Source organism: Marmota flaviventris, chromosome 9 (genome assembly GCF_047511675.1).
Source record: "Marmota flaviventris isolate mMarFla1 chromosome 9, mMarFla1.hap1, whole genome shotgun sequence".
In the NCBI taxonomy this organism is placed as follows: domain Eukaryota; kingdom Metazoa; phylum Chordata; class Mammalia; order Rodentia; family Sciuridae; genus Marmota; species Marmota flaviventris.
The window spans coordinates 11,607,975-11,634,985 of record NC_092506.1 but is presented as its reverse complement, the minus strand read 5'-3'; the positions used below and the strand labels follow the sequence as shown (position 1 = coordinate 11,634,985).

The 27,011-nt window shown below is 55.4% G+C and overlaps 1 protein-coding gene across 1 annotated transcript; it reads left to right on the top strand.

The window, feature by feature from the left end:
* The first annotated feature begins 5,692 nt into the window (after nucleotides 1-5,692).
* Cd5 (CD5 molecule) lies at nucleotides 5,693-25,694 on the top strand. Its single transcript, XM_027944594.2, has 11 exons — nucleotides 5,693-5,805; nucleotides 15,525-15,563; nucleotides 17,700-18,011; nucleotides 18,399-18,461; nucleotides 18,693-19,031; nucleotides 20,771-21,061; nucleotides 21,956-22,081; nucleotides 22,776-22,829; nucleotides 23,885-24,004; nucleotides 24,549-24,640; nucleotides 24,905-25,694. The coding sequence occupies exons 1-10, from the start codon at nucleotides 5,754-5,756 to the stop codon at nucleotides 24,635-24,637; spliced, it is 1,485 nt and encodes a 494-aa protein (XP_027800395.2). The 5' UTR covers nucleotides 5,693-5,753; the 3' UTR covers nucleotides 24,638-24,640; nucleotides 24,905-25,694.
* Nucleotides 25,695-27,011: the final 1,317 nt, after the last annotated feature.

Below are 27,011 nucleotides of genomic sequence, written 5' to 3'. Positions count from 1 at the left end.
AGCCAATCAGCATTCACCTCCACTCGAGCCAAATTGGGGTGGAGGTCACTAAAGGTCTTCAAAATTGTCACAACCAAAGCTAGGGGTGGTGGTGCGCACCTGTCACCCACACCACTCAGCAGGCTGAGGCAGGAGGATCTGGAGCCCAGACTGGACGATACAGCAAGACCCCACCTTAAAGGAAAAAAACTCATTAAAATAATCATCACTAGAGCAAAAGCTCGAGTGTTTTATGGCATGACATGAAGACTATAAAAAACAATAATACCCTGTGTATTTCCAAAAGCTAAAGAAAGGGTTTTGAAACCTTTCATCCTAAAGACTTGATAAAGGGTTTGAAGAGATAAAATGATTATAACCCCTGATTCAAATAATTCTATATTTTAATTATTTTATATGCATATATACATATATATATATTAGGCATTGATGGACCTTTTTTTTATTCATTTATTTACATACGGTACTGAGAGTCAAACCTCACACATACTAGGCAAGGGCTCTACGACTGGGCCACCACCCCAGCCCTTCAAATCATTCCATTGAAATGGGAAAATGACATTTTTTAAATGGTTGTGCAGAAACATTTATCACAAAGTTTGTTAGTGTGTGGGTTTTGTTTTTGTTTTACGGTGCTGGAGGTTGAACCCAGGGGTGTTTGACCACTGTACTACATCCCAGCCCTTTTATTTCTTATTCTCACTAAATTGGCCAGGCTGGCCTCAAACTTGTGATCCTCCTGCTTCAGCCTTCAGAATCACTAGAATTACACTTTTTTCTTTAGCAGATTTTTTTAGATTTCTGCTTTGTTTCCCTTGGGAATGGAACCCAGGCCAGGGCCTTCTGCACGCTAGGCAAGCACTCTGACCACTGAGCTACCTCTTTACTGCTATTTTTTAATGAATCACAGAATTATAATATACTTTCTTTAAGAAAAATTAATTTCTGAAGAGCATAAATAAAAATAAAACCCCATCCAATCTCATGCCACCATTTCTTCCAAATCCCACTTTCACTATTTATCTTTTATCATTATTCTGATGATGATTATTCTGCATAAAAAAAAAAAGTTGTCTTTTTTTCTGTAGGTGCAGAAACTATATCTAACATTCAAATCACTCCTGGTGATTAAAATATGCAAACTGTTCTGAAATTGAGTGTTTTCACGGAGCCCAGGCCCTGGCCACCCCCACGTCCGCACACTGGTGTCACCCCTCTTCCTTGGCCACACAGGACTCCCAAGTGCGGTGGGGTCAGAATTTGCCCTGGGCCCCTGTTCCGTGTTTTCGTTACAGCTAAGCGTCTGCACCCCCTGGTCAGCCCGGGAGAGCTCCCTAAAACGAACATTCTAGGAGCTTTAAAAAAAAATGCTGTGGCTTTGGTCCTCTTGTCCTTTAAGACAGGCTGTGTCCACTGTTCAGGTCTCTAAGTGAGACTCCAAGCCACAAGTCACAAATTGAGGGACCTGGGAGCCATCTGGAGCAGACAGATTGAGGCCCAGGGAGGTGTGACCACAGGCACAGGGCCAGTGGGCCGAGTAGGACCGAGTGCTGGTGTGAGGACCGTGGCCTCTCTCCTGCAGCAGCACCTCCCTCCTGACAGCACCCAGGAGCCTTTGCGTTACCTTCCCTTGGCCTAGAAAACTCATTCCAGCACCAAATCGGAAAATGCCTGCTCCTTGCAGTCTGTGTCTGGACGCCGCCCGCTGGGGAAGTCCTCCCTGACTTTCCCAGAGGCCGCAATGGGCGCACCGCCTCCCCAGCTGGCCCAGGCCCGGCCCTTCTCACCCTGCGTCCCAGTTGCCTATATCTTTGGAAGTCCTGCATCGGGGGCTTTAGACACGTTGCATGCTACTCTGAGGGGCCAGGAGGGTCCCCTGCTCTGAACCCGGATCATTTGGATGACCGCTTGGTGCGTTTCCATGGACACCTCAGCCAGGCCCACAACAGCCCTTCAAGTCAGGCCCTGTTTCACCTGTTTCATAACCAGGACCCGAGACACCCCAACCCAGGACACACAGCCGGGTCTACCAGCCTCCTGGCCCCCCAAGATCTCTACTGTAACACAGAAAGACTTCTTAAAGGCCAGGGGAAGCACCAGCCTGAGACGAGAGACACAGAGAAAGGTTTGCTGCAGTCCAGCCTCACGGTTGGTTAGCTGTGTGCCTTGGGGAATTCACCTAACCTCTCTGATTCTCTGGTCCTATTATTTCATCTGAAAAATGGGCTTGGTTAACACCTGTCTTATACTACTAAGGGGCCTTATTTTCTTAAGCAACATGTACACCCTGCGGTTGAACAAGTCCAAACTCACAAGAGCAGTGGTAGAGAAACATGAACGCCAGGTTGTAGGGACCACGGGCCGCAGGAAGTGTGATGCTGTAAACCTGTGGTGACGGTGGGAGAGGAAGGGGACCATCAGTTCACTCAGGGGCCCATGCACAGGGCTTCACTGAGGAAACCTGAGTAGGGCCCAGGAGGCTGGGGTGGACCTGGGGACTCTAGGGGCACACTAGGGTTTGCAAGGCCTTCATGTCTCTCTCACAGAAACTTCCAGAAGCCCTGTGAAGCAGGAAGAGGATGAGTCTCAGAAAGGGGAAGTGACTTGCCCAAGGTCACTCACCTCATTATATGGTAAAGTCGGCCTCCAGATTCCCAAGTCCCACACCACCCGCCTTGAAACCCATCATACGCCAGCAACATGGGTTCTAGAGCCCTCTGAGTCAGGATGGCATGGTGCCCTTGGCTCCGCTCTTCAACTTCAATCACATTACGCGGAGGCTTCCGCCACAGCCATTGGAGGCCGAACTGTCCAAACCAGGCTGGGAAAATCGGGGGACAATGGGAAGCCCCCACGGGCGCTCAAGAGGAGTGCACACACTGAGACACCTCCCAGACCACCTTGGCCCATCCAGGCGACCTGGAATCCTCTGTCCTTTTCCAAAAGACTGGGAGGACACTTTCTCACACAAGCCAAAACCAGACCCTGCAGCTCCCAGAGCAGAGAGACCCCCGCCCCACCCCCACCACTTTCCTGGAACAAGGGAGCTCCTGTCACAGAGGAGCCCACTGAGGCCCACAGTGGGACATGGACTTGCCAGGGTCATGCAGCCAAGATGGCACTCCCATGCAGGTGCCCTGGGCCAGCGCCCCTCCACCACACACATGCCCACCCCACAGTGATCTGCCGTGGGCTGCAAGAGAGGTGGGGGAGTCCATGCACTTCTGGGCTGGGATGTCAGAGGATCCTGGAAAACCAGCTCCGCTGGGTGCTCACGGCCCTCCCCGAGGCTGCCTACTTGGTTCTACTTGAAGGCTTCGGGGATTCAGGCTACAGAGTCACTCAACAAACATACACAGGAGGGGCCTCATCCTGCCCATCTCCTCCGATCACCACACCACCCTGTCATCAGGGAGAACCTTCATTCATTCACCCAACAAACACTGAGGTCCTACTACGCACAGTCACGTCTCTCCTCCCACCGCCCCTCCCTTCCACTCTCAGCTCCTCCCCCCCACCCCGTCCTGGTGGCCCCTTTGGCCCAAGAGGGGGGTGACCAGTCCAGAGGGACAGGGGACTGATCGGCTGGCTGACCGGCTGACAGGCACCGTACACCCTCCCCAGGTTACCTGGTGTGGCCCAGGGCAGCACTGGCAGGTGTCTGTCCCCGCGGAGGCCGCGGAGGTTCTGTCGCCCAGCCTGGCCGCGGGGGCTCGCCAGCCCCTCCCCCACCTTGGGCACGCACCCGGCGGCTGCTTGGAAAACCCACGGGCTCAGCTGACTTCCTCTCGTGTCATGGAAAGTGCAGTGATGAGGACCGGAAACTCCCACCAGGGATCTGGGGTCTGAGCGGGGACAGGGCCAGGACAGGGGGCCCCGGAGGGGCACACGCCCCGCGGAGGTAATGGGTGCGGTGGGCGACAGGGACAGCGGGGGCTGAGGCCTGGGGTGGAGCTCGCCCCTCCGCTGGGGTCCCAGGGTCCCAAGGTCCCTGACCCCAAGGCAGCAAGCAGAGGCCTTGCGCTACTTTCAGTTTCTCAAACACAAAGTACCAAACAAAAATAAGAGCAGAAGCCATAACCTTGCCCAGATGATGAAGACTCCAAAACTCAACAAAAAGCCTCTTTGCTTTTAGTAAGGGTGCAGAGCCAGTGACAGTGAGGAAGGTAATGCGGGACAAAAATAAGGGGGATTCAAATCTCAGTTTAGACCTCCTGGGGACAAGGACGGGGCTTTCTGATCCTCAGTTTTCTCATCTGTGAAATGAGAAGCTGAGCCAACTTTCCATGATGGTTGGGAAGATGAAAGGTACTGCCTGGCTCAAGATAGGTGCTCAGTAAAACCATTTTCTCCCTCTCTGGTTTGATTAGGTAAAGGGAGCTTGGAACAGGGCCTCTGAGGGGCCCCTTCATACACACATCTGTGGGCCCGATAAACACTAAGTCCTGAAGAGCAAAATAACCCAAGGGGTCTTTGGAGTGTAAGCAGGTGGAGGGTGCGACTCTCATTTCTGCCTTCCTGAAGCTGAGCCTGGGGCAAGGATTGGTTGAATGAAAGATTGGACTGGGATTGCCGATTCGCAGGGCCAGGAAGGATGGATGTGAGGCAGGGAGCCAGGCCAGGCCTGGCCAGTCAGAGCTGGGCCAAGGCAGTGCCACCTCTGGGGAAGGGCAGAGGCACCTCCCAGACCTCCACCAGGTGGTGGGTGTGGCCCCCAATATCGGCTCCCACAGCCTCCCCTTTCCTTGATTTTTCCTTCTGCTAGACAGGTTGCGGCACCTGAAACCCTCAGACCTCGATTAATGGAAACTGAGAAGGGCTGAGGCTGGGGAGCCTAGTGGGTATGCCAGGAAGGGGAGGCCCAGCTGCTGGGGGGAGAGGGGGACAGTGCACAGGGAGGGGCCGAGAGGGCAGGCACCAGCCGTCATGTCCTTGAACTGTTCTGGGACAGCCAGATTCAGGCACCTGGCCCACTCATCCTGGAGCCTGAAGCATGTGAGAGAGGAACTGGACCCAGCCTGGCCTGGGGACAGGAGCCCTTGTCCTGCTCCAGGTCCCCATCTGCTCTGCAGAATCCTAGAGACCCTGCTTCTTCAGCAGACCTGAGGTTGATTCCGGTCCCTCCAAGATCAGCCTCCACACAGAGGTTACACACACACACACACACATGCACGCACGCACCAACATGGAGATCACACGGATTCCCTTAGATTCCAGCTTCATCCCTCATCAAGGGGAAGTGGGGCTTCTTCCATTTTGGTTCTCACCGCTGAGCCTGCAGCAGGAACCGAGGTCACGTTCCTGACTTCCCACCTCGCGCCCCCCTGCCCCACTCAGAGACCCCTGGTGGGAGCCCTGCCTTGGCGCCTCTCCTGCCACGTCCACTCCTCTGCGCTCACCTACAGCCAGGTGGCCTCCGACTCAGGGCCCCACCCCACAGCCCTGTCCCACCAGGATGCCTGCCCCGTCCAGGTGCGGGCATCATCGGGGGCACCACCCCAGTGCTGGCACCTCAGGCAGGAAACTGGCAGAGGCCAGGGCCTCCATTCAATCTGGGGTGGGTGGTTTTGCCAGGAGGAAGTTGACAGTTCAACTTCAAACACGGGTGACGCAGGCCCCACTGCCTGCCGCCGCCCCCTCCCACCCCTGCTCTGCCCGCCCCGCCCGGCCCCCTCCCTCCCTGAGAGCCAGACACCGGGCCAGACACCCTCACCCACGGGTGCCGGCTTGCCGAGGCTGAGGAGGCTGCGCCCATGGGGTCCCAGCATCTGCTGCTGGCCGCTGCGTACCTGCTGGGGACTCTGGGTGAGTACCTTGCCGAGCTCTGTAGGGACGTCTGGGCTCGCTGCTGTGCAGGGGAGTCGGTCATTTCTTCCCAGGTCTGCCTCTGAGGCCTGCTGCTTACCTCTCGGATGTGTCGGGAAGTTTGGGGCCACCAGGGTCCCCGTCTGCTTCCCCAGCGCCGGCTCGGCTCTGGGCTCTGCTATTGGCACCGTCAGTGCCCCAAGCCCGCTTCTGTGCTGTCCAGGGCCCCCCTGAACCCCGCCAAGCACATCTGTGCTCAAATCAGACTCAGCCCAGAAGTCAACTGTCCAGCCCCGTCCTGCGTGGCGGCCCTCTGCAGGGTAGCCCGTGAGGACCCAGCCTGTGCTTGGTCCCAGGAGAAACTTGCCAACTCTCTGGGCCAGAGTGAGCCAGGGAAAGCAGGACTCCCTCCGGGGACCCAGCTGAGCAGATGTCAGGGACGCAGTTCACTGTTCGTGGTCCCTACAGCATGCAGCTGTAGGTGGGCCCCAAAGAAGGCCCCAGCTACCAGATCTACCGCAGGCCCAGGGTCCTTCTGCTGGCCAGTCAGGAGGCTCCTGGACAAGTGGGGGGCAGTGCGTGATGTGGCCTGGGAGGCAGAAGCCCTGGGTTCTAAGCCTGACCATGGGCAGCCTCAGAGAGTCCCCCAGCCTCGGCAGGTCTCCAGCTCCCATTTAGAGAAGGTGGGGAGCAGGCTGTCAGCTGCATGAGGCCTGGGAGCTTCCGGGGGCTTTGGAAGGTGTGGCAGGGCGAGGGGTGCTGGACTCCAGCACCGAACAGGAGGTGGCAGGGGGCTTCCCACTGCGGAGGGGACAGGCTGGGCCTCACCTGCCCGGCAGAGCCTCAGGTGGTGAGGTGTGAGTGCGGGAGTGCGGGTGTGCTGGGAACTCAGCATGCGTGTCTGAGTGTGAGTTCGTATGTGCGTGCTGTGTGCTTGAGTGTGAGCACTCTGGGTGCACTTTCATGGGCATTGCATGGCTTAGGTTCCCTGTGAGTGTGCTGTGACACGGCTCCTGTGCACACACGCTCACATGGCGGTCGTGTGCATAACAGCCAGTTATACAATGCCTCTGTACCGCTGTCAGGGTGTGTCTCTGCCCCAGATTGCAGCTGGCTTCCAGCACTCTGCCAGGGAGCTGCTGCGGCCCTCTGGGTCCCCGAGGCTCCTAGGAGCAGATGCTATACCTCTCGGCTCCCCCTCCCCTGTGGCTCATCCCCCACAGACTCCCTGCTGGTCCAGAGTGGGTCCTGCTCCATGGTCCTTCCCACCTGAGCACGATTGTGGGGCGAGGCTGCTGGCGGGACTGGCAGGTCCCCTGGGTCCATGCAACCCAGAGTCGGGAAGATTTGGAAGCAGCGCCTTCACCCAGTCTGGAGACCCTCAGGGGCATGTGGCTCCTGGGGACATGTTTGTGTGAACTGGTGGGTGATGAGTGCTCCCTCCCTTTGCCAGGCGTGGTGGCAGATACCGGTAATCCAGCAACTCAGGCTGAGGCAGGAGGATGGCAAGTTCAAGGCCAGCCTGGGCAACTTAGCGAAACCCTGTCTCAAAAAAATAAAAATAAAAAGGGCTGGGGGCGTAGCTCGGTGGTAAAGTTTCCCCGGGGTTCAGTCCCCAGTACCTCAAGATCATAACAATGATAATAATGATAATTAGCACCACCTTTGTTGGGATCAAAAATATTTTTAAAGCCATGGTCTTCTGGAACCCAGTCTGGGAAGTAGGAAGCAGGCGGACTCATTGGCCCCATTTTACAGAGAGGAAAACAGGCCCAGAAAAGCCAAGGACAGTCCAGGGAGGGGCAGCAAGTGGGCAGCCGAGCCCAGCACCACCCTCCTGCCTCACAGAGCCGCTCTCTGCACCCGTAGCCGAGAGTGAAGGCCCCGGAACCGCTCCAGGGGTAGAGAATGGCCGTAGAGCCCGGCCTCGACCAGCAGAGAAGCAGCCAACCAGGGTGGGGGTCCCACGGGCCAGCACTGGGGCTGGGGGCCAAGACCGCAGGTACCTGGAGCCATTCCAAGAAGAGGCGCATCGGTGCCAGAGCCCTGGGAACAGCAGCCTCCTGGCTGGGGACTTTTGGGCCACTGAGGCCTAGAGATGCCCAAAGCCTGTCAGGGGTGAAAGGGGAGGGCAGGACTTTGCACAGCTGTCCCCTCTAGCCTCGACCTGCCTGGGGTGGGCTGGGGAGGTGGCTCAGGTCTCTCTCACCACCCGCCAGCCCCAGCCAATGGGACTCCAGAAGTCAGTTTGAATTGAATTCTGCCACTTGCCAGCAGGGTGACCTTGGACTAGTTCTATAAGCCCCAGTTTCCTCCTCTGAAAATTGAAAATGATAATATACCTCACAGAGGTTTATGGGATTAAATGAATTTGTGCACATTGAATTTTAGTATCGCGCCTGGCATGTAGTGTAGTACATGCTCAATAAGCGTGACCATAACAACAGAGTGTCAACAAGAACAAGACCAGGTAGGACGGGTCGTGGGGGAGTTTTGCCAGACACTGGCCTTTACAAGGATCTCCTATCCCCCAGGCCTCTTGGACAGGCTGTTCCTTCCTTCCTTCCTTCCTTCCTTCCTTCCTTCCTTCCTTCATCTCTACATGTTATAAGTATTTACTGAGCATCTTCTGCCCAGTTCTGGGCAAAGCATCAGGGAGACGGCAAGGGTGAGACCAGTGTCTCCGGCCTGGTGGATCCGCCCAGCGCAAAGAGGAGGCCTGTAGGGGACACGGGGAAATGAGTGTCTGAAACACTTAACACCTTTGGAAACGCTGTCGAGAGCAACCCAGGAGACAGTTGGCTGGGGCCTAGTAACAATGTTCACTCAGAGACCCCTGTGGCCGCGCAGGCAGGGGACCTCTGGGAGAGGATGACATCTCCCTGAGATCTAAGGCCAGGGGAGGAAAAGAAACAGCCAGACAGAGAAAGAGGGAAAGGGTCCCAGACAGAGATGGCGGAGGTGAAGGCCACGGGGAAAGACAGGCCGAGAGATACACACAGGGAGGGTGTCCATGATAGACCCGGGGAGCCGGCTCCTGAGGGGAGCGGAGAGCCACTGTCCCCGGCTGCAGAGCCGAGACCCTCCTTGACTCTGAGTACAAAGGGGCAGCCTTTGGCAGGCCCAGCGCTCCCCACCCTTGCAGGGAATGGAGGCCCCTGAAGACAAGTGAGGCCTTCTGGTCACTCTGTCTGGCCTCACCCCTTCAGAGGGGTTTCCCTGCAGGGAGGGAATCCAGCTCCACCTGACAGAGTTGATGGAACACCTGCTCTGTGTGTGTGTAGGTGTTCTCGAGTGTGAGCACGTGTATGTGCACTGTTGTGTGCGGCCCTGGGGAGGGGTCTCTGGAGCAACGCAGATCTAATCTGATTTCTACTGGGCCACCCAAAGTGACAAAAACCTCTGGGTCTCAGCTTTCTCCTCTATAGAGGCCAGTGGTAGAGCCCACCTCAAAGGATAATTGTAATAATGATGTTATGGAGAGTTGATTGAGCACCTACTATGTGCCGGGGATCAGTGAACAAAACAGACAAGATCCCTGCCCTGGTGGATCTGAAGGGTCGGGTGAGATAAGGAGAGAGACAAGAGACAAGGTGAGCTAGGGAGTGTCTGGATGCCAGGTCACACGGTGTGGGCACAGACTGATAAAGGAGGACTGGGAGACGTGGCGCTCTGACAGGGTGGGCTGCACACACGGAGGGCTCGCTGGGTCTCGCCAGAAGCTAATATTTGAGCAGTTGGCTGGGGCCTAATCACAACTCAAAGACCCCTGTGGCCGCGCAGGCAGGGGACCTCCGGAAAAGGTCCTGAAGGAAGTGAGTGAGCCCACCATGTGGGCCCAGGGAGAGCGTCCAGCAGAGGGGTCCTTGGCGCACAGGCCCACGCCGTGGAGGCCTTTTCTCCCATGGAGGACCACAGGGAAGCAGAGGTGGCCTCTCCAGGTCCTCAAGTTCTCGTCCCAAGTCCCAGGCCAGACGCCTTGGGGAATTCAAAGCTTTCCGAGGACAGAAGGTAAATCGCACATGCTCTGTGTGCTCCGAACATCAGCAAGAAGGTCTGGGCGGCACTCCAAAATCAAACGCATTCCCACCCGTGCAGTGAGAAAAAAACTGCACACAACTGGACCCCTGAACGGGGCCCTGACAGGCCACAGAGATGGGGCTTCAGTTCTGACCCTCCCACCAGCTAGGTATGTGACTTGGGCAATCTCTTAGGTCCTCTCTGGACCTCAGTTTCCTCTTCTGAAAATGGGTCTGAACATGATCCTGCCCCACGGGGCTCAGGGTGTAAGAGCTCCCGTGTGGGAAACAGCACTGGGGTATGTGAGGCTCTGAACCAAAGGGAGGACATGTCCCTGTGACAGCAGAGATGCACTATCTGTCACGAAACTCGTGCCAATTCAGTTAAACACACCAGGCACCGGGAAGAGAGAAAAATAGCTGCTTAAATAGCAGAGGCCATTCTGACCACCATCCGCTGTCTGTGTGAGGACGCAGGCCCTGTGAGCCAGATTAATCTCCAATCTGCCCCCTCAGTTTCTTCTGGCAGGCTCCATTCCCGTCGCCTCTCCTGGCTTGGATGATGCTCCAAATGTTTTGCATTTGAAAAGGCTCCCAACCATATCCCAACTCCTTCATCTGGTGCTCTAGCAAGACCCAAAATGTTGGTCATGTCTGATCTTTGGTTCCCCGGAAGCCTTGCTACTATTTCAAGATGGACTCGTCACCACTGACTAATGCTCTATCAGCAAGGTGGGGATCCTGGCCTCCAAGTCAGCCAACGCGGAGGGTGCCAGGGGAGAGGTCCTGCGTCCTCCCCCAGAGCCAGCCAGGCACCGAGTTGGATGCTGGCCACGGTTGGTGAGAGCAGTACAGCTGTTGGAGGGGACTGTCATCTATGAAGAAAAGGGTCATCTGACTTCCCAAGCAAACAAAAGCAATTGCTTGGCTTCCTTCTCTGGAACAGTGGTGACAGTCCCTATCGATGAGGCTTTAAGGAAGAAATGGGGTCAGGGTCTTCTTTGCTCTGGGTTTGCCCCAGGTAGGAGCGAACTCATTGTGATCATGGTCAATCAGGTACCAGCCCTTCCCTGGCTGCCCACCAGATCCTAAGCTGCCCACACCCTCAGTCTCCATTTCCCAGTGTGTACCAGCCACAAACACCACACAGGACCTCTGAGTGGATCAGAGGCAGGGACAGGGGCCCAGGATCTGCAATCAGAGGACCTGGGCTAAAGTCTGTCTCTGCTGAACCCCCTCAGGAGCACAGGAGCAGCCTCATGGTCTGTAAGACAGAATGCAGCCTGGCGCTCCAGCAACACCCATCTGCGATTCCAAAACCGGGACTCGCTGACAGTCTCTGACAAATGCATTTGGTGTTGAGCCGGACCCGATCCAATGGGAGGCTACGGATCATCTCGTTGCATCCCACTTGGTGTGGAAATTCGTATATTCCACTGCAGACGACATTGTGTGCTTAAATCCAGAACTCTCCAGACGCAGAGAGAAAGAAGGGTGCCCTCGGGTGCTGCCAGATCAAAAGGCAGCTGCCCAGGGCTCCCGGTGAAGCAGCCCAGAACCAGGACACCCTCTTTTTCAAAAATATCTTAGGATTTGTTTAAAAGCAAAACAAAAGAGAATCTTTTATAAAACTGGCTCAAATGCATGAGGCCCTGAGTTCACTCCTCCACAGGATGCGGAACTGAAGGCCAAAGTGGGAATCCTTCTGAGTGGGGAGAGGGAGAGGATCTACATGTCTCCATGCCGCCCTCAGGAATTCATCTACCCTCACCAAAACCTCGGGGCAGGCCAGGTCAAAGTGACCGAATTTCTACAGATGCAGGGACAGTGAGACTGGGGCCTGGGGACAGTGGGAAGTCCCTCCGACTCTCTGGATTTTAGGGCTTAGCAAGTCCAAGCCCTGGATCGTGGGGGCTCGAGGGAAGGTGGGTGGGGAAGGAAAGCGCCTCTGAAGAATCCTCATGCCCAGCCCGCCGCTCCGAGGACGGTCGTGGACGGTGGGTAAGGAAATGGCGCGATGCTCCCATCCCCTGCCCCTGGAGGCCTGAGAGCCTCAGAGCGCAGCCCTGAGCCTCGGGCTGCAGGAGTTCTCTCTAGAAAGAATGTGGCAGGACTGAACTGCAGCCCTGAGGGGTCGGGGAGACCCGGAACACAGGGCTTAGAAGAAGGAGGGTATTAGTCAGACACCGGGGAGGATCGCTAGAAAAATGAAAACAGGTGGTGGACGGTCAAAACCGGAAAGTAGCACTGGACAGGCAAAGAATAGGCACTCCAAGTCAGCCGGCATCTCTCTGCCCACCTCTGCCCCTCCTCCCAGCCCTGAGATACATTAGGAACTACCTTATAGAGCACGGAAGTTTTAACCAAGAGGAAGGTAAGGGGTCATGGAATAGCACTTCATCACGTTAAGATGAGGAAACCGAGTCCAGAGAGGTTGAATGGCTGCCAATGTCACACAGCAAGTCCGTGGTTAAGTCTGGCACGTGCATGAACTGAACAAAGCCATAAGTTCATTCCCTTCCATCAGGGTTGCCTGCCAGGACCATGCAGGAATTGGGGACACTGAGCAGAGCACCCCAGGCCTCCCTCGGAAGGGAGGGGAGATAGCTTGGTCTAACGGGCAAAGCACAGCCTCTGCCACTTGCAACTTGGACAAATTATTTAACCTCCCTCATCTACAAAATGAGGACCAAAAATGATGACCCCCACTTTACTGCCTTGTGGTGGGGATTGAGAGAGTTAAGCACAAAAATATCCAGGGGAGTGAAAACTGTAAAAATGCTGATGGTGGTGGTGATGGTGATGGTGATATTGGTGATGGTGATGATGGTGGGCATGGCAATGACTGTGGTGGTGTTGGTGATGGTGGTGATGATGATGGCAACCATGGTAATTTGGTGATGATGATAGTGATGGTGATGGTGGTGACAATGGTGACATTGCTGATGGTGATAGTGATGGTGGTGGTGGTGATGGTGGTGACAATGGTGACATTGCTGATGGTGGTGGTGATGGTGGTGGTGGTGATGGTAATAGTGATGGTGGTGGACAATGGGTAGAGGACCAGGCAGGTGCCCAGAGGGAGGCAACGCCCTGGAATGCACAGACCGCTTTTCTCAAGAGCACTTTCTTTTTCAATTCCACTTGGTTCACCAGCACTTCTAGTCTTTCCTGAGAACATGCTCTGAGCAGCAGCTGTGCTGTGGTGTGTGGGATCTGCAGGACGGCCAGGCCCACTCTCTGCCTCCAGGGGTTTCAGGGTCTGGCGGCTCCAGCCCTCTGGGTCGGGGTCTAGGTAGTGTCCATCTCTGCACCTCCCAATGTGATGCTTCGGAGACAACGGCTGGGTGGCTGAGAGCTGAGGGCACGATTTTGAAGTCGGAATCATGGTTTGAATCCAAGGCCTACCACTTGCTAGCCATGTCACACTGGCTGGGCACGTGCCTTCTCCCAACATTTATACCACAAACACACTTAAATCCCATAATGGGGCTGTGTGGGAGAGTCACCATAATATCTGTAAGGAACCATCTCAAGTTCCCGGTGTGCAGCAGGTGCTCAATAATTGGTAGCTGTGGTTAATAATGAAAGTTGACTGTGAGCTCTGAGAAGGCAAAGTTCCCACTCTATATTCCCGCATTCCCTGTGCTCCCTGGGTTCTGGCCCCCTGTGCTTCCCAGACAGGGCTTCTCCTGCCAGAGCAACTCGGGAAGGCCTGCCGTGCTGGCCACTCCTGCCCCAGGCCGGGTAGGCTCTCCAGACCAGCAGCCCTAGCTCTCAGCACTGAGCCGGGGCCAGGGAGGCACGGGGCTTCCCCTGGACATCCTCTCAATGTCCCTAGATTGGTGGTCCCACGCTCATGCCACACTGCCGATGAGACTTGGTCCCCAGGCCCACAGGCAAGAAGTGACAGAGCCAGCTCAGGCCTAGAACACTAAGGAGTCATGAGTGCCTGAAAACCAGCCCCTGTGTCATGCGGCAGCAAAGGGCACACCTAGACATCTCTCCCCACGGACACTCCTCCAGCTGCCTAAGCCCTCGTGCTGTAGCCAAAGGAACTGGACTCCCTGCTTCCACGGGGCAACTGACCATGGGGAAGTAGAAACGAGAGGCCAGGGGTGAGAGGGGAGGCGAGCCAAATGGTCTCCTGCCGCCTCTCTCAACATGCCAGCCGGTGCCTGGTCCACTGCCATCAGATGTGATGGACAGCTGGACCCTCCCTTTCCACTCAAGCCAGAGCTCTGGCCACCTGCGCCAGGCCCAAGACTCCCTGTTTGTAAGAATCAGCATCCCTTCCAAGGCCCACAGTGTCCAGATGATTGTGATGGCGTCTCTTGAAGTAAAGGGAACTTATCACAGGGCCACCACAGCTCACTGCCAGGCGCCTTGTGTGGGAGGAGGACGCACCCCATCCCCGCCCCTTGAGAACACTCAGGCAAGGACAGGCCTAAGTTTTTTAAGACCCAACAATAATTTCTCCGGAGCCATTGAAACAGCTGTTTCCTATGTATAAAGCAGCTTCCCAGATCCAGGGCTGTCCCCAGCTTCCAAGAGAGAAGGAACCCCAAGAGCCAGACAGATGGAATGAAATACCTGCTTCACTCCATAAGACGGGTCTCTGAGGCCACAGGAGCTCTCTGTCCCACCCTGTCCCCACCCAGATGATACCTCCTCCCCCACCACAGCCACAGGCAAGCTGACCTCTGCTGCTCTACCAAGCACCCCACGCCATGCGCTGCCGGAGGAAGAACCCCAGATGGCCACTGGGAAGACGGGACAACGTGCTGTGCCGCCCTGGGCCAGTCCTGCCATCTGAGCCTGTTGTCCTCTGGAATCCAGGAGCAGTTAAAGATAACTCGCCGCCGTTCTCATCTGTCTAGAAAGTAGCAAGCATAGCCTTGGGTTCCCTCGGACTGATGGCTCAGTTCTCTAAAACTAGAGAGGCTCAACTTTTGGAGTGAAAGCTACACAGGGGACAGTTTTACGTTGCACCCCCAACCCATAAAAAGAAGTGATGCCCACTCTCCTGATGCACTCTGTCATTCTCTACTCTAGTCCCTTCTTTTATTTATTTATTTATTTTTTGATATTGGGGCCCTTCACACACTAAGTCACATCTCCAGCCCCTTAATATATATATATATATATAATTTAGAGACAAGGTCTTGCTAAGTTGCTTTAGAACCTTGCTAAGTTGCTGAGGCTGGCTTTGAATTGCGATCCTCCTGCCTCAGCCTCCCGAGCCACTGGGATTACAGGTGTGCTCTCCATTTCATTTTTGAAAGAAAAAATAAAAATAAAAAAGCAATGGTTGCCTTACTACAGAAAGATAGCATGAGGGATCCCTTTGGGCGCTGGCACTGGTGTGCATCTGTCTTGACGTGGATGGAGGTCATATGGGTCCTGGGCGTTAACGGTCGTAGAATCATGCACTCAAGAAAAATCCGCTTCACTTCGTGCTCATTTAAAAAGTTAAGTTTTTTTAAAAGAAAGACAATTAATGGTTGCAATCCATTAAATTGATCTCATGACCACTTAGGGGTTCTGAGCTGTGGAATAACAGTCCCTGACTTGGAACCCACGAGAGTGGTCCTTGGGGGCAGCCAGGGCCATTGCTCAGCAGAGGGTGGGTGTGCGTGGGAGAGGGCGAGGGAGAGGGCGGAGGCCTCACTTCCTGACCTTCCTCTCTCCTTTCTGCAGTCACTTCCTGCCTCGGTTGGTTCAGCCTGGAGGACCCAGGTAAGGAAGAGCCGGGTGAAGGGCGGCCTGGGGCTCCGCAGGGGCTGGGGTGCGAATCCACCAGGCTGTGGGGGACCTGCCGATTAAGAAGTTGTCACCTGCACCAGAGCGAACCCCACCACAGCGAAGAAACATGATACATATTTGTGAACTTAGCAGTTCCCCCACATTTCACCACGCCCTGTTTTTCACACCGGCTGGGATAGCACTGGGGAGAAACGAGGCCACAAGTCTTGTGAAGTCACTGTGCCATCCGAAGGAGTCACAGGGACTTGGCGGGTCCTGGGCTGGGACCTGGACCCCACACTGACAACCCAGCCCTGAGCTCCAGCAAGTGTTCTGTGAGCCTCCAGCTCCCCACCTGTGAGATGGGGAGAAAGTCCCTCCCCGGGGGAAGATTCGAGGAGTCAGCCAGCTGGGCGCAGGGTCTGCAAAGTGTCCTACCTCAGCCAGGTGTTGCATCAACCTGCTTTGCCTCCAAGTAGCCAGGTGACCTTGGGAAGCCCCCAGCCTTGCGCCCAGGCCCCAAGTGTCCTCATCTACGTTCCCCACCAGGAAAACCTTCTGCCTCAGAATCCCCCAGAAGAACCTTTTACATTGAATTGTTTCTTTCTTGAATAAGCAATTCATTACATTGCCTGGCAATTCTTTATAAAAAGATCTGCAGTGGAGAGTCTCACTTCCATCACTGTCCTCCTCTGTCCAGCCCCTCCTCACCCAGTACCCCAGGCAACAGCACGCTTATTTCTTTTTTGTATATTCTTCTCTAAGCTCTTGGTACATACACAAATATATATACAGTGAGCCCTCCGTGTCTGTGGACTCAATCAACGGCAGATAAAAAAACACGTAGCCAGGTCTAGGATGGCTGTGTCTCTACTGAAATGCACTAATTTTTTGCTTGTTATGAAAATGACATGGCATTTGCATTGTATCAGGATTGTATATAATCTAGGGATGACCAAAGTACATGAGAGGACGCATGTAGGCTGAATGCAGGTTTTTTTATTTATTTTTCCGCTGCTGGAGATGGAGCCCAGGGCCTTGCACATGCTATGCAGACCCCGCCTCTCACTAAGCTAAATCCTCAGCCCCCCTTTGCCATGTTATGTAAGGAACTTGAGTATCCATGGATTTTGGTATCTATAGGAGGTCCCAGGACCAATCCCCCACCAAACCAATCTGTGCTTACGGGTGTCTATATTTTTCCTCCCGCTCATGAAGCATTATAAAATCACAAAAGCCACGTACCTACTTATGTCCCAGCAATTCCACTCGGGGTATTTACCCAAGAGAAATGGAAATTTGCCCACACAAAGACCTGAGCAAGAATGTTCACAGAGCTTGATTCATAGGAGGAAAAACCCAGGAGCAACCCAAATGGTGCATAAAAAATCAAGAGTGGCAAATCCACACAATGAAATATTATTCAGCAATAAATGGGACGAATTACTGATACATACAGCAACATGCATAAACCTCAAATACATGAATAAATGAGGAGGGAAAGAAGAAAAACCAAAAAGAAAATAAAACCCTTGCTCTATGATCCTATTCAGATGACATTGCAGAACAGGCAAAACTAATCTCTCATGACAGAAAACAGATCAGTGGTTGCCTACGGCTACATTCAGGGAAATTAACTGTCAAGAGACATGCAGGAACTTTCCGGGTGATGGACGTGTCCCATATCTAGGTGGTGGTGGTTACATGCTTGTATACATTTGTCAAATTGCTTCAACAGTACTCTTAAAATGAGTGCATTTCACTATACGTAAATTGTACCTCAATAAAACGGATTTTAAAAGTGAAAAAAAGATGGCAGACCCCATCTCAGACCTATGGACACAGAATCTCTAGGAATGGGTGACTGCACTGGACAGTAGGTACCTAGAATATCTTACCCACTGCTCCAAGTTTGGAACCCTAGCTTCAGGGCCTCCTGGGTGACCCAGCTTGGGTTTCTAGAAAGTTCCTGGAGTGCCCCAGAAGGGACGAAGCTCAGAAGGAACAGGCAGTGGGGCAGGCGGGAACCCGGCTGGCAAGGGGCCCAAAGGGGAAGGGGACAGTAAGGGCTCCAGGGGAGGGCCCTTCCTCTTCACCCCACTGACCCCTGCCACCACTTCTTGACCCCAGATCTCCAGGTGAGGCTAACCGGCTCCAACTCCAGGTGCCAGGGCCAGCTGCAGGTCTTGAGTCACACCGGGGACCTGTGGCACTCGGTGTGCAGTGACAGCTGGAAGGGGGCGCCGCGCCACTGGGAGGTCTCTCAGCAGGCCGCCAGATTCTGCCGGAAGCTGCGCTGCGGGGACTCCTTGGGCCTGACCACCTACTCTCGCTTCAACACACCCCAGAACCAGATCATCTGCCATGGACCCCGGGTGTCCTTCTCCAACTGCAGCACAGACTCACCATACAAGTGCCACCCGCTGAGCCTCGTCTGCTTAGGTGGGTACTGGCCAGCCGCACGGATACCCTTGGGCCGGGCGCCTCCCCGGGTCTGTGCTCTGGACGTAGGCAAGCAGGTGGAAGAGAAAGGGGTCCCCAGTTGATAACCGCCCCCCAGTCATTTATACTGCTGTTGGCACTTGGGGGATGAAGACACAGGCCCTGTTCCTGCCAACCGCTGACAGCCTCATTCCTAACCTCCACCTTCCCATCTGTAGAGTGGAGGACTGCCACCTAGCGAAGGTGAGGGTCAGGTGGGCTTATTGGGCACTTATGTCACAAGCTCCGGATCTTCCTCACACTGCAGGCTGCCCCCAGCCCTCCCCACACCCCATCCTTCCCTCCTCCACCCACCCCTCCCTCTCTCACCAGAGTGTCTCATTACAGAGCCCCAGACGACAACACCTCCACCCACAAGCCCCCCAACCACCATGACTCCAGAGCCCACAGGTAAGCGGTCAGGAGGCCTCCTGGAGGGTGCAGACATAGCAAAGAAGAACCCAGGAGGCCCCGTCACCTAGGGATTTGGGAGGAAATCTAGGATAAGCTGCCCTGTGCAGTGTCTGGGATGCACCACCTCCCGTGCCTGTTAGGGATTATCTGCTGGGGTCCAGCAGCGGGCTGTGTTTCAGCGGGCACAGCGCTCAGGACGGCTCCCTTCTCCCGCGCCCCCTCTCTCAGCACCCCCCAGGCTGCAGCTGGTGGCGGGTCCCCGGGGCCTGCGGTGTGCCGGCGTGGTGGAGTTCTACAGCGGCAGCGTGGGGGGCACCATCAGCTACGAGAACCATCACGGGCTCCAGGGCCTGGGAGACCTCCTCTGCGGTGCCCTCCAGTGTGGCTCCTTGAAGCAGCCTCCCGAGGCCAAGGCAGTAGAACCCCAAGACCCAGGAGAGCGCTGGGCACGCAGGCTCTTGCCGATTCAATGGCAAATCCAGAACTCCAGCTGCGCCTCCCTGCACCAGTGCTTCAGGAAAACCCCGGCCCAGGAGGGCGGCCAGGCTCTCAGCCTGGTCTGCTCAGGTGAGTGAGCCCAGCCAAGCCCACAGGCCTCCTGTGGCCCGCAAGTGGCCATGGGCAGATGGCCAGGCAAGCTCCAGAAAGCCCTGTGCAGCCCAGGGTACAGAGACACCAGAGGATATGGGCACACTGAGCCTGAGACTCTGGCAAGGACAGGGAGCGGGAAGGGGGACAGGACTCCGTGACCATGGCTCAGCTGCCCCCTGGGGAAGTAGCTTCGGCAGGGCTTCCAGGAGGAGGCAGGGCCCTGGTGGGTTTGGCAGAGCAAAGGGGAGAAAGTCCTGCAGGGAGCACCTGATGGGTGGGCCTTGCAGGAGGGGAATGTGAAAGTCCCCAGGGATGATGTTGCAGGATCATGAGGGCTGGCTGGGGGGTCCCTGAGGCCTGGGGCTAGAGCAAGCCCCCAAGAGGGCTCTCTGCCCGGGTCCCTGGGTCACCTCTGACAAAAGACAGAGGTGGTGGTGGTAATGTGGTTGAGGCAAGAACCAGGGAGGCTGAGTCTATGGGACTCTAAGGGGCCAAACCAGGATCAGTAGACAAAACCAAAGAGACCATAGTTCAAAGTAAGGCAGAGCCATCGCAGCAGGCAGGGAGGCCGTGGGCCCAGATGTGAAGCCGCTCACTTACCTGGTTCCAGGACCGCCACCAGCAGTCTTGAGTTTTCACCACTACTGTAGGAGGCAGAAGCTATTACTATTCCCGTTTCACAGATGAGGAAGCTGAGACTCAGACAGGCTCAGTTTCTTGCCCGACATCACAGAACATTAGATGGGGTTTCTCCTCAGGCAGGGCCAATCCAGTCAACTGCTGTGCCTTGGCTATTCGAAGCTCGGTCCTCCTGTGGCAGTGCCAGCACCACCCAGGATCTGGTGCAATGCAGAGTCTCGCCTTGGCTGGACCTCTTAACTCTGGGTTTCGGCAGGGTCCCAGAGATTCCCGTACAACGATAGAAGGCATGGCTCTGGACCCCTGGGTTCCCCTGTAAGCAGGGCTGCCCCCACCCCCCGGGGTACCTGGTACAAACTAGTAAAAGTCTGTCCCCTCCAGGCAGAAATCCCCTCCAAGGGTCTCTTGGTCTGAGGAAGGGACATGGCCTGGCCCCCAGTCCCTCATCCTCAGCTAGAAGCCCTCATAATGCAGACTACAAGCTGCAAAACCATACCCAGGGGCCTTGCCTTTGAAATTTCTTCTAAACAGAAGATTTACTAGGACTTTGAAGATGGATGTTACCATGGAAACTGGCCCAAAGCTGGTGAGATCACAACTCACTCTAAACTGAGCCGAGTGGGCCTCCGCCAAGGGCTCCCATCTCCACCCTGCCGAGCAGAAATGAATGAGTCTCCAGCCAGCCCCGAGTCCCTGACAGTCCAGCCCTCAGGGCCCAGGGCCTGGCAGCAGGACTCCTGGGTTCTGCCCCCTGTGAAGCATGAGGACTTAGAGCTGGGTCTCAGCTCCCCATGCCTGCGCCTCAGTTTCCCCCTTCTGAAAAGCCCTCTGTCCCTGCGCTGCATCTCAGGACAGACGCTGGCATCCAGAGGCCCCAGGGAGAGTTTGGTCAGGGCAAGTGCTGGAAAGAATGCCAGGAGGAAGGAAGGTCGAAAGGAAGGCATCTGCCCCCAAGTCCTCACAGAGCCTTCTCGCTGCCAGGGCCCCAGCTTTGCCGGTGGCACCGGCTCCAGGGGCCAGGCACGTGGGCTGGTGCCAAGCCTGCCACCTCACCTCTCATGGTCTTCACTCCCCAGATTTCCAGCCCAAGGTCCAGAGCCGCCTGGTAGGGGGTGGCAGTGTGTGTAAGGGCACTGTGGAGGTGCGCCAGGCCACCCAGTGGGCAGCCCTGTGTGACAGCCATGTGAGCAGGGGCCCAGCTCGGTGGGCGGAGCTGTGCCAGGAGCAGAAGTGCAACGGCCTCGTCTCCTACCACACGCTGGACGCCAGTGAGACCTCCAGCGGGTTCTCCTGTCCCCAGGAGAAGCTGTCCCAATGCCACGAACTTCAGGAGAAAAAAACCTTCTGCAAGAGGGTGTTTGTCACATGTGAGTTGGCCACAGCCCATGGTGGGGGGAAGGCAGGGCTGGACTTTCCTTCTGGGACCTGGTTAGTGAGCATGTCTCTGAAGGACAGTGCCCCAGAGCCCTGTAAGAGGATGGCAAATGGCGGGGGTACGGGGGGCAGGGGGGCGTCAAGGAACAAGAGACAGCTTGACCAGAACTCAGGCAGCTGTAAGCATGAACGATGAAGAGGGGACGGGCAAGGCCACAGGCAGATCATCGTTAGGCAATTGATGGGTGACAGAACTCTTCCTTCTGTCTCCTACTCTTCCAGGATGAAAACTAGAAGATCAATGGGCAGACAGTATATATTTACTACATAAAGAATAATTAATAATTCATAGGAGAAAGATGGACAGATGGATGGTGGGTGGATGGATGGTAGATGGTGGACAGTGGAAGGTGATTGGTGGATGGAAGGATGGTGGATGGTGGATGGATGGTAGATGATGAATGGATGGATGAACGGTAGATGGTGGATAGTGGATGGTGATGGATGGTGATGGATGGTGATGGATGATGGATGGATGGTGGGTAGTGGATGGTAGTGCATAGAGAGCTGGCTGCCTATTGGTACGTCATATATTGGTACAAGATGATGTATGAGAGGAAGTTGGTCACTTGTAAGTAACAAAAGTTGAGAGTTGATGACAAGAGTGGCCAATAGCTGGATAATCAACTCTAGATGACAAGTTGTAGATGGGCCAATTGGTAGCAGGGACTCCTAGAGAAGGATACAGGGACAGCCACATACAGAATTCCCTTCCACACATACTGGTGAGTTTCCAGGAGGAGCAGGGGCATTGGGGTAGCTGCCCTCGGACTGGACAGCTGTGGGTCCCTCAGGACTGGGACTGACGGAAGCCCTCCCTTGCCCAGGCCAGGACCCCAACCCTGCAGGCCTGGCTGCAGGCACCGTGGTGAGCATCATCCTAGCCCTGGTGCTCCTGGCCGTGCTGCTGGTCGTGTGTGGCCCTCTCGCCTATAAGAAGCTGGTGAAGAAATGTAGGTGCTGGTACCCAAAGCCGCCTGCCCTTCATCACCCCATCTTTCCTCTCCTGCTCAAAGTAACAGAATGTCAGGAAAATCATACTCTCCAATTGGCCCATATCTGGGGCCCAGTAGGGGCCCACTACAGGCCAGATGGAGGCTGTGGCCATCCTCTGGGTTGTGGCAGGCCCGAGCTGGATCATTAGCACAGCCTCTGGCGCTGGAGACACAAGGCCTAGGTAGGCCCAGCTCCACCAACCATATGTCAGCTGCTTGTGGCACTGACTGAGCCACTTCCTCCCTGAGTGCTCATCTACGCAGTAGGTAACTGCACCCCTCCCAGGGCGTTGAGAGCCTTGCCCCACAGAACTAAGGAGAAAATTACTCAGAGACAAGGAAGTGAGATTAAGGATGCTGAGAACAGAGAGCCCGGAGGTGGGCAGTGCTGGGTCCCTAATGCTCACCCAGGTCTCAGTTCTGGCTCTAAACATCTGTGGTCGCTCTTCTGGGAAACCAGTTGCATCGGCACCCTCCTGGGCACCCTCCTTTGGCCCCTGATGACTCCAAGTCCCTTCCCTAGGAAGTCAGAAAAGGAGGCCCTAAGAGACTGGAGGGGCAGGACCCACAGTCTGCCTTTGGGCCCCTCCCCCCTCCTCCCACCATCATGCCCTGTGCCCTGACCTGATGTGCTTTCCTGTCTGTTGCCCAGTTCGCCAGAAGAAGCAACGCCAGTGGATCGGCCCCACAGGAATGAACCAGAATAGTAAGTGTCCCCAGAGGTAGGGTCCCCCCTCAGCCCCAGGACTCAGACCACGGGGACAGTCAATGCCGATCATAGAGCTGGTGGCCACTGGAGGCTTCTGATCTCCACCGCATTTGGTTAAGGTGTGACCTGTGACCGTGGCCAACAGACATCCCCACACCCGGGAGGGCTGAGGCTTCTTCACGGGGCAGACAACTGAGTGGTTTTTGCCTCTGAAGCCTCAGACACCATGGTGTCCCTCTGTCTCTGTGGTTGACTTAAACAGCGGTCCCTATAGCCTTCACCTACCTTAGCAAAATTCTCCAACACAGTGACCAAGAGACGCTGATAGGTAGCACTCACAAAAGGGACTGCATGATCAGAGAGAGCTGGAAAACCAGGAGTTAAGCAAAGCTAACACGGTTCTACGTTTCAGGACTTACCAGAGCCTCCAAGGGCATTTTTGCAGTGTTTGTCTCCAAGGCAGGGGAGCATTAAGAAAGGTTGCCCCAGCTAATTTTGTCATAGAGAAACTTAAAATTTCAGTGCAATCAGTTCGCTCCAGCCCTGGTCTTCAGCCTCTCCTTCTGGTCGCAGCCAGCACTATCCTAATGGATCCGAGCCTAACTCTTTCCTGACTCCCGTTCTGCATCCTTCTCCCCTTTACAAGTCCAGGGCTAAATCCTTCAAGAAGATTCTGAAATTGTTCAGTCTTTTTTTTTTTTTTTTTTTTAATGACATTTCAAAATCCCTGGAGGACAGGGATTCCATCTTCCTATCACTGTGCTCCAAGTCCCTCTGGGTAAATGCGTATGGACGGACTGACGGCCTCAGCTGGCCAATTAGATTGCGAGCCAACCTCAAGATACTCCCAAAGTCTGCCACTACCCTGCTAGCCTGACCCCCCCCCCCCGGGAGAAAGGACAGGGAGGTGCGTTAAAGGGACTGTGGGTGTTCCTGCCCTCCCCACCCCACCCCACCCCCCGCACCACCTAGTGGGAACAGGATGAGCTCTGGGCCCTTGCTGGGAAGGAGAGAGCACAGATCTAATGAAGCCGTCCCCTGCATCTGTGCAGTGTCTTTCCATCGCAACCACACTGCGACCGTCCGGTCCCAGGTCGAGAACCCCACAGCCTCCTGTGTGGATAATGAGTACAGCCAGCCCCCCAGGAACTCCCACCTGTCGGCCTATCCAGGTGAGCAACAGGGGGCTCCTAGGCCAGCAGGCAGAGCTGGGCCGGTCCTGTCACGATGGTCACGTGATGTCCTTGAAGCTCCAGTCCTTGTCCAAAGAGAGAAAGGAGACCCCAGGGGGCAGGGGATCAAACTACCCACTTGACAGCAGGTCACATCAGGGCTGTGGGAGGGACAGTCTTCATGGACCTCAGCTGTCCCTTTTGAGGCCTGAACCACTCATCTAGAGAGAAGAATGCACTTGGATGGATGTCATTAACCCCAGCCTCGCTGGGACCTAATGGGACTATTTCCCTGCAGGGAGGGCCGTACAGGCTGGATAGTAAATGAGGCTCCTCAGATTCCTTCAGCTCGAAGAGAGCCATTAAGTGGCCTGCGGGAGCCCTGAACCAAGGCTCCTCGCTGGTGCTAACAATTAAGCCCCGGGGAGCCTGGAGTTCAGCATCATTAGCCATCGCTTGGCTGATTTGATCAAAACAGATACCAGGGGCTGTCACCAGCTCATAAAGCCCCTGTGATCTTCTGAAGGCCCTTTTCTTTCCCCAGCTCTGGAAGGGGCCCTGAATAGCTCCTCTACCCAGCCTGACAACTCCTCTGACAGCGACTATGACCTGCACGTGGCTCAGAGGCTGTAGAAGGTGAGTCTGTCCCTGGTCTAACGCCGGCACCAGGACCCCCAGTCCTGGGGACAGCACCAGGGTGAAGCTGCTCTCCTCATCCTACTCCCATATGTGAACAGGGGGCCTGAGCACCTCGATTCTCAAAAAAGGGCAAGAATAAGCACCAGCAATTGAGGCGACGGGGCCAACCTGGCGACTAGCAGAGGAATCATGGATCTTATTTTTTTTTTTTCCTTTAAGAAAGAGTGAGAAAGAGAGATAGTTTAATATTTACTTTTTTAGCTTTTGGCGGACACAACATCTTTGTATGTGGTGCTGAGGATCGAACCCGGGCCTCACGCATGCCAGGTGAGCGCGCTACCGCTTGAGCCACATCCCCAACCCGGAATCGTGGATCTTAAATCCAACTCAGAAGACAACGCAAAAAGATCCCTGCGTGGAGAAGCCCCTGGCAGCAGGACAGCCGCTGTCCCAAGACTGAGCTGGTGTGGGCCAGTCCCCAATTCCCCGAATCACCTCCACAGAGCTTTCCCCCACCGCCCCCAACTCCTGTCCTTCTCACCCCAAAGAACTGGGAACCAGGGACAAAAAAAAAAAAAAAAACCCTAGAGCCAGCCAACCTGTCCTAAGGAAATGATCGTCACCACTTGGAAGCGATGCCCCCGTTTCCACTCCCAGCAGGACTTGGCCTGGACAGGGACTGGGGTGCCTTTCCCACACGTCTTCTGCCCTCCATGGCAGGCCAGCTCTCAGCCCCGCTCACCCCCAGGCCCTGACCTAGGGGAAGCCAGCTGCAACAGCTTGGCACCTTCCGGGCACCATCACGGTGAGAAGATGGCACCCAGAGGCGAGCCCTTCCAGGCAGACTCGGGGTGTCCAGAAGGGTCCTGTTTCCTAAGCCTGGGCAGCCCCTTCCTTGTCCACTGGGGTGCAGCACTGAGTAGAATCTGGCCTTTTCCTTGGACTCTGGCCACGTGAAGAATGGGGAGGAACTCACACGTGGTGGGAGGCTGTTTCTCTGTGTAGTTTAAATCTGTTCTTTGTAAATAATGCTTTTTCTACTTCCTGAGAACTTAAGGGTTCTGGCTTCTTCTGTCCAGGGTCCACTCCTATGGATCCTTCTGGGGCCCACAAGAGAGACCTCCCGGGGAAGTCTGGAGCTGTCATGGTCAGAGCTGCACAAAGACAGCTCAGCGCCTCAGCATCTACCAGCTAGGGAGGGGTGGGTACCCAGGCTCACATGCCACACGTCTGTGACTCCCCAGGCCCCACATCTGAAGATACCTTCCTCTCCAGAAGGGCTATCAAGGGCAATGATGCCACCCCAGAGGCTGGCACAAAGGGGCACCTAGTGAGTCTTGGCCCATTAAGCTTTTGGTTTTAAGTGGCAGTTGAAAGTCCCAAGCTAAGGAAGTTTCAGCCAGTCACAGTTAACCTGTAACACGAGAGTCAGAGAAACAGCCTCATATGTTCCTTTGGATTAAATAACTCCTACAGCTAAAGTAGTCTCCTCTGCCACTTGGAGATCCCAGACATACAGCTAAATCCAGCAGCACGGTTCCTTAACTTCAAGGGGAGGGTACCTAACCAGGAGCCCCACATCTGATACAGGGAGGGGCTGTGCTAAGCCACTGGGCCTTTGGCATCTGGCAGCCCCCTCAAAAGATGAAGCAGCTTGGTGGTGACCGGTCTTGGGTGGGGCCCTTCTCCACTCAACACGGCCCTGTACCTCCTGGGAGCACAAAAACTGATGATCCACACCACAACAGCCAACTCTGAGAGAGAGAAAGGGGAGATGCTGTGGTGTGTGCAGCGGTGGGTGCAGAGTTGGAGTGGGGGGGCAGCACTCCAGAAAAATGTCTGATCGGCGCTCTGCCCCCATACACCTTCCACCCAGGTTCTGACAGCCTAGATGGCTAAGTCCAGGTCACAGATGTGCCCAGCCGTGCTGGGAATCCAGAAGCAGGGTCACCCACTACCCTAATGTTACTGGACAACCCCTGGAAACACTGGTGTGCAGCCCAGGATCTGCTACCTTTGCCTTGTGTTGAGGAAGGCAATCCAGAAGGAAAGCTCCCTTAACCTTTGAGCAACAGGCCTCGCTTCCAAGTTATCGGCATTCAGGGACCTGGGGTTCAGGACGGGCCTGGGGGTTCAGGATGGGCCTGGGGATTCAGGACGGACCTGGCATCACAGCAGAAAGGACGTTTCAAAGGGCCTCACCCAAGTATCCCCACTAGGCTCAGAATCCCTTCCAGGCTGGACATGAAGGGTCTGTCCCCTGTGCAGGCAGAGGCCCCCCCCGAGGTCTGGTGAGGGCCTGAGGAACGCCTGAGTGTGCCCCACCATCTCAGGCGTGCAGCCCCAGGAAGGAGCATGGAGAGCAGCT